The sequence below is a fragment of the Pleurodeles waltl genome, chromosome 8, assembly GCF_031143425.1.
Source record: "Pleurodeles waltl isolate 20211129_DDA chromosome 8, aPleWal1.hap1.20221129, whole genome shotgun sequence".
Lineage (NCBI taxonomy): Eukaryota > Metazoa > Chordata > Amphibia > Caudata > Salamandridae > Pleurodeles > Pleurodeles waltl.
This window is the reverse complement of record NC_090447.1, coordinates 819,820,649-819,836,374: the sequence shown is the minus strand read 5'-3', so window position 1 is coordinate 819,836,374 and position 15,726 is coordinate 819,820,649. Positions and strand designations below refer to the sequence as shown.

Sequence of the window (15,726 nt, the reverse complement as noted above, 5' to 3'; positions counted from 1 at the left end):
TTTGCCTCTGTGCTTGAAACCATAGCAAGGCCTGGGTGCAGAGGCAAAGTGATTTCCTTATTTGAATGGGGCAACATCCCCATGCAAATGATGGAGCACCCTCTGAAGATGGTGCTGGTGTTACATTTGCCCAAGCACTACCAGTATTACAGAAGAGGCCGAATACGCATCTGCTGACCTTGTATAATACTATAGGCCCAACAGACACACACAGCCTTTGCGCCCCCACCCCCTCCTGGGCACCATGCATAATATGCCCCCGGTCTGTAGCCATTATCATAATCTTGTCACCATTACCAACTCAGTCCTGCTGTATTTAGTATTCAGCATGCCACAAGTCAAACTGTGCAATAAAGGCACTCTTTTCAGTGGAAGTACACAATATTGGCCCAATAAAATCAGGACAACAACCAGAGGGTGTAGCCTAAACCCATTTCGCAGAAATACAATGAAAGCTGTTTTTTGTTGATCGCATAAGGTCAGGGGTCAGCTACACTGTCTAACCAGACTTAAACAAGAATGTCCCCTCTAAAATCAACATCTACAACTTTTACACTTTGGCTTGGGTAACCACCTTGCCTAAAAGAAGTTACTCCTGCTTTTCTTGTCCCTCAATCCTCAAATCTAATCAAACACCTTAAACATAAAAACGCTACAAAATGGGGTACAAGACAAAACAAACACTAGAAAGGAAATGGAAAGATGTAAATAAAAATAAATTAAAAAAAAAACAGCCTACCCAACCAGCAAGAAAAGCAATGGTTAAACGCTAGAAGGAAATCATTTTCCCTTAATAAATAAAAATAGAACAGTTCGAAATACAAGGACTAAAAGGCAAGACTGCATTGTTTTCTCTTTCGTTCTCACTCTGAGGGCCTCCAGTTGTCCTTCTGCCACCTAACAAAATCTACAAAGAAGCTATAATAGGGGAAATAGAAGAAGGAACACTGTTCCTGACCTATGTGCACATCCAACATTGAAATGAAGGATTGAATTGTGTCCATGTTTCAAAGTCACACCCAAACAAAAGCCAAACGTTTGAGGGTTCCGCTGCTTAATTTGTAAAACAACGTTAAGTGCTCTTACTCAATTTTTATTCCATCGAGAGTGGAGCCTATATCTATCACTGGGAAGGTCCATCTCTAACATTGCTCTGGCCCAATGTCTGCATAGATACCAGAAACTAAAGTGCCTACTTCACTGTGCCCACTATAGGTATACTGTACTACACATTCTTGTGATAAAGTTCGGGGAAGCTGCTGTTAGTGCTTTCAGCGCTTCTTCCACATCTTCTTTGGTTTACTCGTTTGTGATACCTCTGTATGTCAGTTTTAATTTCAAATTTATATATTTCATCATAATCCCAGTTTCCTTGCCACACTTAATTGAACCTGCTGCTCTTTCCCATTCTCTCTCCCATGGGACCTCCTGTAATCCACACCTCTATTCTTATCTATTCCCTCCCTCTTCTTCAACGACTTAATATCTCATTTAGACCATTCTGATCCTGTCAATCCACCCCAACGTCACCTTCTTACCTTCCGCCTGTTTTCCCTTTCCTTCCCTTCTGCTACATTTCTCCCCTCTATTACCTCCTTCCCAGTCCGGGTTTCTCTTTTGTTCCTCTTGAGAGCTCCACTTTCTTATCCATGAACCCCCTTCCCAGCTTCATTCCTCACAACTTCTCATGTGCAGCGTCGCCCTCCTCCCTGACCCCTGCCTGTAACATATCTTCTCTCTGCCAATATCCTAGCTGCAAGCCTCCTTCCTTTACAAATAGATCTTCTCCCCCGCCAATGACCATCCACCTTCTTCCTGCGCTCATGATTCCTTCTCATTTTCTCACATTCACCATTATTCAATTTTCTCACTCTCTGCCCTAAATCTCAAGTCCTGGATACCTCTCTATCTCCACTTGCACTTTCTCTCCCATCCTACCTCCAAGGGTGGGGGTTCTGGGAAAACATTTGCTTACCATGGGAAAATGCAGATTTAGTTAGGGAACTTTAATGAAATGGTAGCTTTTTATTTTATTCAAGAGACAGAATCTCGATAACTTTGTTTTTAGGGAAAACCCTGTATTATGTGGCAAATTAGTCGAAAATAGATTTTGACTTTGCCTCCGGGGTAACCCACCCTCCATCAGATATTTCCCTGCTTATTGCCACTGTGTACCCGAGCTTCCTTTACAACTTGCAGCCAGCAGGATGCTCCCTCTTCCTCAGTACCTTGTCTCTCCAACCCCTTTTTTCTCCCACCATTAGGGCAGAGTCTTGAAGTTTGCAGCTGCTTCTTCTGGGAAGTGCCAGGAGGACAAGGAAACTGGCACCAGGTGATGTAAGTAGTCAAAGTAACTCACTGCACATGCCATGCTACAGTGCATGACCCACCCTACAGTCCATCGCTAGGACGGTGATGCTGCAAAGTGACCTATAACACAAGCAGGGCTCAAGGACAGGCAGACCGGGGATACCTTTGTGCATCAGCAGATTTCATCAGGACTGATGCCCACATGACCAGTATGAAGAGTCCTGTTCCTGTTCCCAAACAATAAGTGTTAATGGAGACACAGGCAAGCAATAGCACAAATTAAGGTGTTGGCCAGACTGAACTCTTTGGTTCTACGTACCTTGTCTAACCCAGATCATCGCTAGAAATCCGAGGAAATTCATAGAACACTTATGGGAAAGACCACCCAGGCCAATGCTTCCTCTGTGTCTCCTCAGATACTGAGAGCCAGACTTGCACATTAGGCATGAACAGCTGTTTCAGCTTAATAGAAAGTGAGGAACTACGAGTGGCAGCGGGGTTAGCACAGTTAAATAGAGGGAGATCATTTGTATCCAATTTGTTTAGTAGGATTTCCTTAATACATCTTAGAAAAAACACTTTTTATATATCACCAACACATAACAAATGAAAGGAATCATTGTTAGGCTGTAGTTAAGCTATAGGATAGTGTTAGAAATGGGGTCTTTGGTTGGCAGTCAGGTTACCCCCTGTCCAGGCAAGAACCCTCATTCTAGCCAGGGCAATGGAGAAACACACCCGGTTAACCCCCGCTCACCCCCTTGCTAGCGTGGCACGAGCAGAACGGCTTAACCCAGAGACAATGAGTAAAGTATTTGTACCAACACACACAATAATACAGTGAAAACACTACAAAAGGACTCAACACCAGGTTAGACATATAGCCAATATTTATCTGGGCAAAACAAGACCAAAACAACAAAAAGGCAACATACACAAGCAAAGTTATGAATTTTTAAAGGATTAAACTTCAATGTAGTGCTTAGAAACACAAATGCTTTGAGTTGGTGATATCACGTCATTGTGACAGAGTCGTTCCCAACAATCTGATGCTAATGGCAAGGTCAGGGAGACACACGGACCCCCAGGTACAGTACCTTATGAAAATGAGGAAACAAGCTGGTGCACGGAGTCAGGGATCGCTGTGTCGGTTCTGGTGCTGCAGAGGTGAGGCGTCACGAAGAGGTGTTGGGTACTTGCTGCAGAGCAGTGGAGGTGATGCGGCATTGGTGAGAAGCATTGGATCTGCGCACTTCCGGTGGAGTTGATATCCAGCAGTCACGGCGTGGTGCGGGGAAGTCTGGTGTCATGGACTTCGGTGACACAGGACTTCGGGACTCATGGAGTCACAGACTTCCACAAAGCTGCTGCGGTGTCAGGCCTACGGGGTTGTCGCACTCCAGCAAGGACCACAGCTTCAGTTGCAGGAGGCGTCCCTGAATCCAGAAGCGTCGTCAGTCCAGGATTGTCCGAAGTCAGTGCACTTGGTTTTTCTTGATTTTCCACCAGCTTCTCCTTTCAAGGGCCTAGGGACTGGATAGGACACCACTTGGCAGAGCAGGAGTCTCAGTAGAGAGTCCAGGTGCTGGCAGAGGAAGTCTTTGATGGCCCAGAGACTTCAAAACAGGAGGCAAGCTCAATCCAAGCCCTTAGAGATTCTTCTCAAGCAGGAATATACCACAAAGTCTAGTCTTTGTACCCTTTCACAAGCAGAAGCAGCAACTGCAAGATAGTCCAACAAAGCACAGTCATAGGCAGGGGCAGCACTCCTCCTCAGCCCTTCAGCTCTTCTCCTTGGCAGAGGTTCCTCTTGAATCCAGAAGTGATATTGAAGTAATCTATAGTCCGGGACTTTGGGTTCACTACTTATACCTCTTTCTGCCTTTGAAGTAGGCAACCTTCAAAGGAAAGTCTCTGTTGTTCACAAGATCCTGCCTTGTCCAGGCCTGGCCCCAGACACACTAGAAGAGGGTGAGAAACTGCATTGTGTGAGGGCAGGCACAGCCCATTCAGGTGTAAGTGACCACTCATCCCTGCACTCTAGCTCAGATGGCTCATTAGGATATGCAGGCTACACCCCAGCTCCCTTTGTGCCACTGTCTATAGGGGATTCACCATCAGCCCAACTGTCAGTCTGACCCAGACAGTGAATACACAAGCAGGCAGAGTCACAGAATGGTTTAAGCAATAAAATGCACACTTTCTAAAATGGACATTTTCGAACTAAAAACCACCTTCACGAAAAAATTTATTTTTAAATTGTGAGTTCAAACTCCAAATTTCTATCTGCTCTCAAAGGGAAACTGCACTTTAAGAATATTTAAAGGCAGCCCCCATGTTAACCTATGAGAGAGATAGGCCTTGCAACAGTGAAAAACGAATTTGGCACAATTTCACTTTTAAGGCATGTAAAACACATCAATACATGTCCTACCTTTAACATGCACTGCATCCTGCCCAAGGGGCTGCAAAGGCCTACCTTACGGTACCTTTCATGTATAAAAAGGGAAGGTTTGGACCTGGCAAGTGGGTACACTTGCCAAGTCGAATTGGCAGTTTAAAACTGCACACACAAACACTGCAGTTGCAGGTCTGAGCCATGTTTACAGGGCTACTCATGTGGGTGGCACAAATAGTGCTGCAGGCCCACTAGTAGCATTGGATTTACATGCCCTAGGCACCTATAGTGTATAGGGAATTACTAGTAAACCAAATATGCCAGTCATGGAAAAGCCAATTACATGTATAATTTCACATGGGGAGCACTTGCAATTTACTACTGGTCAGCAGTGGTAAAGTGTCCACAGTAACAAAAACAGCAAAAACAGCAAAAACAGAGTCCAGCACACAGCAACAACTTGGGAAAAAGAAGCAAAAAGAAGTTGTGGGAGACCACACCAAGGATGCCAAGTCTAACAGATAGCATGTGTCATGTAAAAAACAATAACTGCTACAGAAGGAAAGCAACACTTCTACTTCAGATTTGAAAACACCACAAATTGAAACACTGGATTTGTCTCTACAGTGCATACACCAACTGTGGGCCTCGTTTAGAGTTTGGAGTAGAATACCCTACCGGCCCGTCATATTGACAGTCTGTATGCTCTACATAAAGAAGGGTGGTTCTATATGGTTTCGCCAACAGAACTATCTGCTGGCTCTGCCAGCAGAAAGCTTTCACCAATTGCCCACCAGACATGGAGTCATTGGCGTAAATATCTCAGACTATCCACCCTATTTGGGGGGCGTTCTGATGTACTGTGTTTATTACAACAGACAAAAGCATGACGGTCCCGAACAACAACAACAACAAAAACACTTCAACACCTAGGAAAAAACTCCCAGACTGTCAGATTCATAAGTATTTTTCATAATCAAGCTCCTGCTTTGGATGTTTGTTTTAAAAAAATGAAAGCATTTGCTGAGCAGCCGTAAGAACCATGGTAGCCGCTCAGCAACCTTTCACTGTCTTCAGAGGAGCCACAGTAGCAACGGCTTTTCTAAAAGACAAAGGGATTTCTGCATCCTCCATCTATGCAGAAAAATCTAACTATGGCAGTAACCCGTCAGCGGAGCACAGTTTAAGACACCCTCCTTCCCCTATAGCAGATGGCGGCCACCCACAATATCTAAAAAATGAAGCACTATATTCTGACACTTCAGTGGTCCAAGACAGAGTATGTGTCTGGAAAAGTAGAAGGGTAATTAAAGGTGCATGTGTGCTTACATACCCATTCATTGAAAACAACACAACGAAAAAATGTGAACATTAGGGTGCAAAATGTCTAAAGATAAGGAATGTTTACCTTGAGGTAGTTATGCAACTTTAGGTTCATTGATGGTTATCAGATATAACTTTACAAATTACATCAGCTATTAAATAAAGTATGGCCTTGAGCATGCAATCATTGACCACATTCTCTATGAATTGATTTTATAAACACAGTTTCATTTCTAACTGACCTCTGAAAAGTCGAGTTTAAATCAAGTGGCCCAGTGGAGGTCTGCTAAGGTACCCATATCAACAGACTAAGGTCAGCCCTGGGCCCCAGCTGCTCGGTAACCAGTGCTGAGGGAAAGAAACCATCTTACCATGTTGAAATCCTACTTCTAAGCTGCCTCTCAAGAATCAGTGTTTCTTCTTATTAAGGGATCGAGTAGCCCTTCTGGGAAAGATAATACTCAGAAGGCTGTGCTGTACCAATACCACAGATACCATAAGTACATTTTTGGCCAGTTTGACTTCTGAATGGGGAATGAGAAATACTACATGACATTCTTTTGAAGTCCATATTCAACTCCACCAGTCTATTTGAATTTATTTTATCTATTAATGAGGTTTCATATAGAGCATACCAGTCCCTCCTGCATGAGAGCACAAGCAATGAGTATTGCAGTAGAAACTTCGGGGGAATAAACTTTTTTTTTACATTGTAACATCTTTGGAGACACAAAGCAGGAGACAAGTCATGAAGAGGTTTATAAGAAAAGGAAAAACATTTTGCCTAATGTGCAATGTCTAGGCTCAGAATTGCACTGATTAAAGTACATTCATTGAGCATAACGCTGGAACAGTTTCAGGACTTTTTGATAATATTTAACTATGGGTTTGTGCATTTTCCGATCCACCAGCAGAAGTGTACAATTGATTTAAGTAATCTGGGTCAGACAATGTCATCCAATCCTCTTTCAATCTAAAGATCTTTCTATTTTGAAGAAGAGACATTACATGAATGTGCAGCAAGAAACAAACTTTATCTCAGGGATCCCTGATCCTGCTTGGGCAATAATTTCTTCCAAACACTATCCCTGCCCAAATCACCCCCTGGCCGCTGCTTGTTGTCTACTGTGGTTAGATCCTCCATCTCGTTTGTGAAAGAGAGAAAGACAATCCCATCTCCTTATGAAGCATATTGCGCTGAAGCGAGAATTGACCTAACACATCTCCACTCTAGTGCGGAGCCATTCTCTTTACCTAACACAAATGCCCCTTACTGTCCCCTGAATAAATTCTTACCATCAAAGCTGCCGTGCTCGGCCGCGTACTGAAGTAAGCGGTGGTACGTTTCTAGTGATGGTCGGAAGACAAATACTCCACTGTTGAAGCAGTCTGGCCAGCCAGAATCAGGTGCAGCTGAAAGTTCTTCACGGTCAAAGAGTTCATCAACATTACATAATACCTGAGAATGCACAAAAATAACACATTTAATAGTGTGCTATATTGAGCTTCATACCAAATATATCTGTTATTTCTGAGCTACTGGGTATGGTGCAAGAATATCGTTTAACATAAACAATGTGTCCAATTTACATTGGAGATAATAATAGAATATCCACTACCAATGGAAGAATACTTTTGTAAACAAGGTTTCAGATACGATATTTCTGTGGCCCATAATCTGACATACAACCAAGCATTGTAAAGAGCAAGTTCGACACTAACTAAGTGCAATTGTATTCAATTTACAAAAATTCTTAGGGTGGAAGGGTAGGTCATCCTATTATTCAAAAATGATGAACCACAGACTTAATGAGCCGTCTTTGCTGATTTAAGGTAAGGCTTCAGTTTTTTTATGTCCGTTCTTTAAACCTGAAGGAAGTCATTCTGCGGGTATTAATGATATGTACTGAAAAAACGTAGCTTCTGAACATGCAATAATTTACTGAAAGCGATAACTGACTGTCATGCACTCAGAACATCTGACGGCAGCTATGTCACGAAGTTACTAAAGAAAAATAAATAAATGAAGAAAGTCTGCCACGAGTGCAGTCAGTTTCAAAAGAAAAGCAATCAATGTCAACTATTGATATTTTCGTGGAGAACGATATTTCTTCCTTTAATTGACTACAGATGTCAGCAGAGTAGATTGAACATGCACGTATGAATTTGCAGAATCATTTGCAAAGGCGCGCAAAGTGGCGGACGATTTCGCCAAACTAGCAGAAATCAGCAGCATAAATCTAAATTGCATTTTGTGCAAATGAAGACCCTTTAGTCAAACTGAACACATTTGTGAGCACACAGAGCAAAAGGGTGCATATAGCATTCAAATAGATCACTAAATATACTCAAAAAGGAGGTTAACGGAACAACTCCCAAGATCAGCTGACACAGATGTAAAGATCTGGTTAGGAGGAATAATGGATTGCCTCATCAAAGCCACAATTTCAAAATTGTAGCTGTAGTAAATTAGGAAAAACTACAAACGCTCAAAGGTGTCACTGTCACAGGCAACCATTCTCATACTGATGCTTTGTGTTTCTTTCTACTAGCCATGGCATCTGCACTGTGGTCATAAACCATAGTGATAACAATCCCCACGTCTTTGTAATTTTGGGAGGGAGGATGTCATTCAAAGATTGGCAAGTGGTTCTCAGGTGGTGGAATAATCACCATATGGATCCATATGGGGCTACGGCACAGGTATCTCTATTTCATCACTGCGTGCATCGCTACAATGGATGCACTGAAGGCAGACAAGAATATTGAGCGTGTACTGTGTGTTTTTTTACCATGCTCGGTATTCTTTTTGTTTTTTTCTGAAATAAACCCCTTAAGTGGGCGTTGATTTCGGTAAATAAAAAACACAAGGGCCCTGATGCCCAATTAGTTTTCCTCCTGCACATCACAGCCTTGCTTCTTTCACTGTAGGCACCAACAAAACTGCACAGTGATGAGTGAGCGCTCACACAACCCTTACTAAATCTAGGGTTACTCATATTTAAAATGTCGCTTGTATGGCTTCGTTTTAAGTGTAAGGATGTCCACTGACAGGGCCGGGGGTAGCAGCTTAAGATAGGAACATCTGAAAAAAGGGTAAACACCCATAATCATGCAAGTCTGTGAGTATTTACAAGCGTTCTGCAGGTTGTTTCCCACCCTGAAAACGGATTCAGATTTACTCTTATAAGCAGCAGAATTAAAGCGGTTCTATGGGCGAGTAAGGAGAACGAACACCTCCCAGTTTTGGTGGGAACTTATGGCAAGGGTTTTTTTCACAGGGAACATGCTTTCCCAGTGGAGACGCTAGAAAAAGGCACAAATGCGCACAGGCATTACATCTGTAAATGTGAAAAGACAGACCCTACATTTGCAGAACCGTAGACACGTTTCACAAGAATACTCCTAGAAATCTAAGATTGTCGCCGTTTTTCTAGACTACTCCTGGAATTCTTTGTGAATTGCAATAAAATTGCACATTTGCTCCAAATGTACGTGCAATAACACAGGAGTATATTTTCACCTTACTAAACAGCCCCTATGAGACTCCCTAAAGATTTCCAGTAGTCCTTAAAACACAGAGACTTTCAGCTTCTTTAACTGCTATTTCAGCTTCCCACTCTAGGGAGCCTAAGTGACTGATCAAATGCAAATTAGCAGTTACTAAATTCTTATCCTTGGGAGGATCTGTTATTGCTGGTTGTATCCTCCACTGAGAAGGTGGCTCTAAAACTCATCGGCCAAGTAGCAGTGCACACCAAGCTCCTAGAGTAATTTTCATGATACGAAATACAATTACCGTATGACCCAAGAGCACATAGCATGGTCACAACAGCATCTCATTCAAGATAGCTAAAGAGTGCACCTTATGTGAACAGTCATCAGAATCCAGTGGCAATTGTAATATGATTGATCCTCCAGATTTTGAGAGGTTCTAGCCCTTCTGCTGAGGGTTGTGATTGCCTTGTTTTCAGCCACCACCCGTTTATATAGATCCGTCATCTTGCTGGAAAGCCTAGGGACCTGCATAGCCCAGCAGCTCATTGAGATCAGCCTCTTTGCAGGAATAAGATAAGACCGTTTAATCGACAATGTGTCTTCTCTTTTTTGGGTCGTACCATGACGAGCAATAGACAGGTTTCTAGTTGGCAGAGATTACTTTTGAGTGATATTGTCTGTCACTCCTTTGCAAAAGTCCTCTAGTTTGAGGCATGTCCAAACCATGTAGAAATTTCAGCCTCGTGGAAGCATCTGATAGCATCTTGTACCAGAGTCATGTTACACTGTATATATGATGTGTGGAAGGTTAGGGTTGAGGTAAGTATTAAAGAATGAGGAAGGTTAAACCTCATGTTTTGTGAGACCTTGCACATATGTCACAAGTGTTTGACCCATTCCATGTCTGTGAGGGATCTACCCAAGTCTGATTGACACTTTTCCCACAGGAGCTCCAAGATTGTCAATGTTGGTATTTTAATGACCTATACAGCTGTTCCACTAACCTTCTTCTCCTGCCTATCATGAGCAGACAGTAAAGTATCAGTGAAGAGCTGAACTAAGAATGCATGAAGTGAGAACTGCCAAATCTGTGCTGTGCTGCTGTCCTAGCTGAAACAATGAAAGCACAGTAAGTGTCCTTTCACTACATTGTCTCTTCTTTAACTCTGAAATGTTATTCACTACGAATATTTCATTATTAGTGGAAGTTGTCTGGGTGGAATTTCAGAAAAGCCGGAGGGTTGGCACCTTATGTAAATTAGAAAGAGAAAAGGTCTCTAGTATCTAAACAAAAAAGTGTTATGCTCACACAGAGAGGTGGGGACCGAAGAGTGACATGATGTACACTGATTTGCTATTGCGCTGTCATGACAGTAAAAACCCCAGTAGTATGTCTCTCACCTTGCATGTGTAAGGTGCCAATCTGGCTATGACCTGAGCCAAAACCCAACTAGGGCTTGCCCAAATGATGCTCATTCGCCTTTGGGAGACATTGGGGGCTTGAGGATGTGAACCCTGCTCAAGATTCTGGCTTCCTTCACCCTTGCAGGAGTGAGTGGAATCTGAGCATTTTAAAAATGGTGTAGTTTTGCTTAGGTTGAGAGTCTTGATTTCTCTTCCACTTTCTTCCTTTTTCATGGTTGTATTTGTTCAGCAGTAGGCAATATCGTATGAAATGAAAACTGCACAGCTGCGTCCCATGTCGACACTTCCAATTCTTGCCCTTTTGGCTTTCTTTTGCTCATTCGACACAATCTCTATCTTGTACATGTTGTCAAATGAATTACTGGGCTTTCTCAGATTACCTCCTGTTTTTTGGTGTGCACCCTCTGAGCGTCCTGCTGCTTTTATGAGCAGGCTGGTGTGCTGTGTAACTGACCTTATGCTTGGTCCTTCTTACAATTATAATTTTCACCTCTATCTCTCACACACCCTCACCCACTGCACTGCCAGGAGCAGCATACGATAAAGAGATAATCAAACCACTGTAGTCCTATTGCTTCCCACATTGTCCCGAAACAAAAACATCCTTCCAAAAACATACCGTACACGGTGTAGCTTGCTATCAGTTGGGGAAAAGAACTTCAGGGTGGTAGTAAATGCTATACAAAGGCTATATTTTACAATACAACTCAATACAAAGATTCAGATGCATGGGGGGTTCGTCTGGCTCACAACCCCCTGCTTGTCATGCAGCACTGAGTAATGCACTGAGTAATGCTGCATGCTGATCAAGATAGAGTGTTTCTCCTTCAAGTTGGGTAGGTCATATAAATTACTATTGCTGTTCAGATGGCCAATCAGCATCACTCCTGCCAGAGTCCGTACTGCTTCCTCGACTTCTACCCAACAACGCAAAATGTAGGGAGCATCCTCAGGGGTGCAACAGGTGTATAAAGTGACATAGAGGTTGACCTTTTTATAGATTCTTCTAATTCTTCCCATTTTTACCCTGTGCAGGAGAAACTGATCCATATCAACGTGTACCCAGACCTTCCACAGGTAAATAATTTAAAGTGTTTCATGGCCTACGAGCCACTTAGTTGCCCACTGTAACTGGGATGCCAGGTAATAAGGTTAGAGGTCTGGGGGACCAAGGCCTCCCTCCATCAAGGGGAGTTGCATCTTATGTAGCAATATTCTGCAGCAATATCAGATCACATAATATAGCGTTATGTTCTTCAAAAACAGGTGGAGCAATAGCTACTGGTCGATTAGTGAAATAATGAAGTAATTGAAATAACAGGACAATTTTAGACAAATCTGTTGTCCCCATTGTCGACAGCAGCAGTTTCCTCCAGAACATTAGTACTAGTAATATATTCCCGGTGGCCAAAAAGAATGATCTTTGTGACTGAGGTCCTCATAGATGCCAGTAGTGGATGCAAAACGTGGACAGTGAGTCCTGTAGTTATTTTGAGTGTTTCATAACATAAGGCTGTCTGAATTAAGCTCATAGTCTCTAGAAGCGTCATAGATTTGACTATACTGTGTTAAGCTGTATCTGAGTCACTATCCCCCTACTGCATCATGTGGTAAGCCTTCTCTGCTTGCTATCACTACATTTTGGAGAGCCTAACGCACAAAGGAAGTAGCTTGGTTATTGAAATGAAATGAAATATAATTTTAGGCCTCACAATCTCCTTTTGCCTTTAGTCTCTTATCTATAAATATTAGAAGTGCTAAGAAACAGGCTCTGTTGAGGTAGTGAGTGCTATAAAAAAATCATTGACAAAGACCACCCAGACTAAGGTGTGTTATTTACTGAGGTGGGCAGATGCAAACACCCAACCAACACCACAAAATGGGACATTGGGAAAGTTTTAGCTATGGCACTATGATACTTGACGTTTAATCCTGGCTTGAACACTTTGCCAAAATATGCTGGTTGTGAACTTTTAATTTAAAGTCGGGGCAGGTTCCACAGCACAGTGGCATTCCTTTGGTGAGACTAGTCCCTGAGTCTCATCATCAGAACCACTCACACCACAGTTGTTTTGTAATGAGCAAGATGGAAACAATGGAACCAGAAGGCATTTTTATTAATCTCGGTCTCCCCTTGTGACAAATTATGCGCTCTTGGGTAATCACTTTCGGAATACATTTTTTGCTTCTTTTTTAATAGAGATAGGAAAAAACTAAATTAAACTAACCACTGGTAGTAAGTATGTGATATAAAAACGGGACTGTAATCCATCAATGAACTCTATCCACTCCGGCGCCCCTTCGGACCCTTGTCCGCACTTCATCTTTAACAAAGCCGACGACATCATCGCCCCGCACCTCCAGACTGTCATCAACTCTTCTTTTTCTTCTGCTACCTTCCCCGAATGCTGGAAACACGCCGAAGTCAACGCCCTACTAAAGAAACCTACGGCTGACCCGAGCGACCTGAAAAACTTCCGCCCCATCTCTCTTCTGCCTTTCCCAGCCAAAGTAATAGAGAAGACCGTCAACAAACAGCTGACCACCTTCCTGGAAGACAACAACCTGCTCGACCCCTCACAAACCGGATTCCGAACCAACCACAGCACTAAAACCGCCCTCATCTCAGTCACTGACGACATCAGAACCCTGATGGACAACGGTGAAACAGTCGCCCTGATTCTGCTCGACCTCTCGGCTGCCTTTGACACCGTCTGTCACCGCACCCTAATCACCCGCCTCCGCTCCACCGGAATCCAAGACCAGGCCCTGGACTGGATCGCCTACTTCCTCTCAAACCGTTCCCAAAGAGTTTACCTCCCTCCGTTTCGCTCAGAACCCACCGAGATCATCTGCGGCGTACCCCAAGGCTCATCACTCAGCCCGACACTCTTCAATGTCTACATGAGCCCCCTCGCCAACATCGTACGCAAGCACGACATCATCATCACCTCCTACGCCGACGACACCAAATTTATACTCTCCCTCACCAAGGACCCCGCCAGCGCCAAGACCAACCTACAAGAGGGTATGAAGGACGTCGCAGATTGGATGAGGCTCAGCCGCCTAAAGCTGAACTCTGAAAAAACAGAAGTCCTCATCCTCGGCAAAACCCCGTCCGCCTGGGACGACTCCTGGTGGCCCACGGCCCTCGGCACCGCACCGACCCCCACAGACCACGCCTGCAACCTCGGCTTCATCTTGGACCCTCTTCTCACCATGACCAAGCAAGTCAACGCCGTGTCCTCCGCCTGCTTCCTCACCCTCCGCATGCTCCGCAAGATCTTCCGCTGGATCCCCGCTGACACCAGAAAAACCGTGACCCACGCCCTCGTCACGAGCCGCCTGGACTACGGCAACACCCTCTACGCCGGGACCACAGCCAAACTCCAAAATCGCCTGCAACGCATTCAAAACGCCTCGGCCCGCCTCATCCTCGACATACCCCGCAGCAGCCACATCTCCGCACACCTGAGACACCTGCATTGGCTCCCAGTCAGCAAAAGGATCACCTTCCGACTTCTCACCCACGCACACAAAGCCCTCCACGACAAGGGACCGGAATACTTCAACAGACGCCTCAGCTTCTACGTCACCACCCGCCTCCTCCGCTCCTCTGGCCTCGCACTCGCTGCTGTCCCTCGCATCCGCCGCTCCACGGCGGGTGGGAGATCTTTCTCCTTCCTGGCGGCCAAGACCTGGAACTCCCTCCCCACCAGCCTCAGGACCACCCAGGACCACTCCGCTTTCCGGAGACTCCTAAAGACCTGGCTGTTCGAGCAGCGATAACCCCCCTTTTTCCCCTAGCGCCTTGAGACCCGCACGGGTGAGTAGCGCGCTTTATAAATGTTAATGATTTGATCAATCACTGATTTTACCCATTGGAGAAAGAACACCGGTCTCATAGTTTACTCACTAAAATATGATATACCGAGAAAGTCTTAAAACAGTAGTACAATAAGAAAAGTCATGGCATTATCAACATTGATTAATTATTATTTAAAACCTAAATCTAACAAATTATATGCCTGCTTTATCAACTTTAAAACAGCATTCAACTGCATTGATAGAAACAGGCTCTAGATCAATTTGAATGCCTGGAGAATTGATCCAAACTGTTAAAAGCTATTCAGGGCCTTTTCACTAACACTTGTATTCAAGTAAAATTTGGTGCCAATATGTCTTTAACCACAAGAATATAAAAATTCACTGGCCTCAAACAAAGCATTGTTCTTGCTCCTACAGTACTTGTTATGCCATCTCTAACTAATGCTATAGCTTGTCCTTTCAAATCAGGAGGCGCAATGACGCCATGGTTTTGTATGCAGATGATACGGTTATCCTAGACAGAACCATCATGGGCCTCCAACACATATTAGGTCACCTCATGGACTACTGCAGAGACAATAGCCCTCATATAAAGTATATGAAGTCAGCGTGTCAGTCGGAAAGAACATAAGGCCGAATGTACGAACACATTTGCCCATAGACACAGAATGGGTAAACCCCTTTGATATATCTGGCCCATAGTGCCTAAAACACATTGAAAAATAAACAGAAAATATATCAACAGAGCCATTATTTATATGTTATCTGTTTTTAAGACACCTAGCCCATCATCAAGAGAAATTAAAATCAGAATCCAAAGTATGCCACGATAAAGCTACCAATTATTCTATCTGGCCCATCAATTGAGCTGCTGCTAGATGTAATTAATATTAAATTTATGTATGCTTTAATCTATGGCTGTGAAACGGTTCCATTTCTCAAAT

General features: G+C 43.7%; 1 protein-coding gene across 4 annotated transcripts in view; it reads right to left on the bottom strand.

Moving 5' to 3' along the window:
- Positions 1-15,726, bottom strand: part of GYG2 (glycogenin 2) — a 271,963-nt gene that overhangs the window by 166,331 nt on the left and 89,906 nt on the right. For all 4 annotated transcript variants that reach the window (XM_069205092.1, XM_069205089.1, XM_069205090.1 and 1 more), the window contains exon 5: positions 7,328-7,490. In XM_069205092.1, the coding sequence (XP_069061193.1) occupies positions 7,328-7,490 (163 nt within the window). The remainder of the gene's footprint in view (positions 1-7,327; positions 7,491-15,726) is intronic.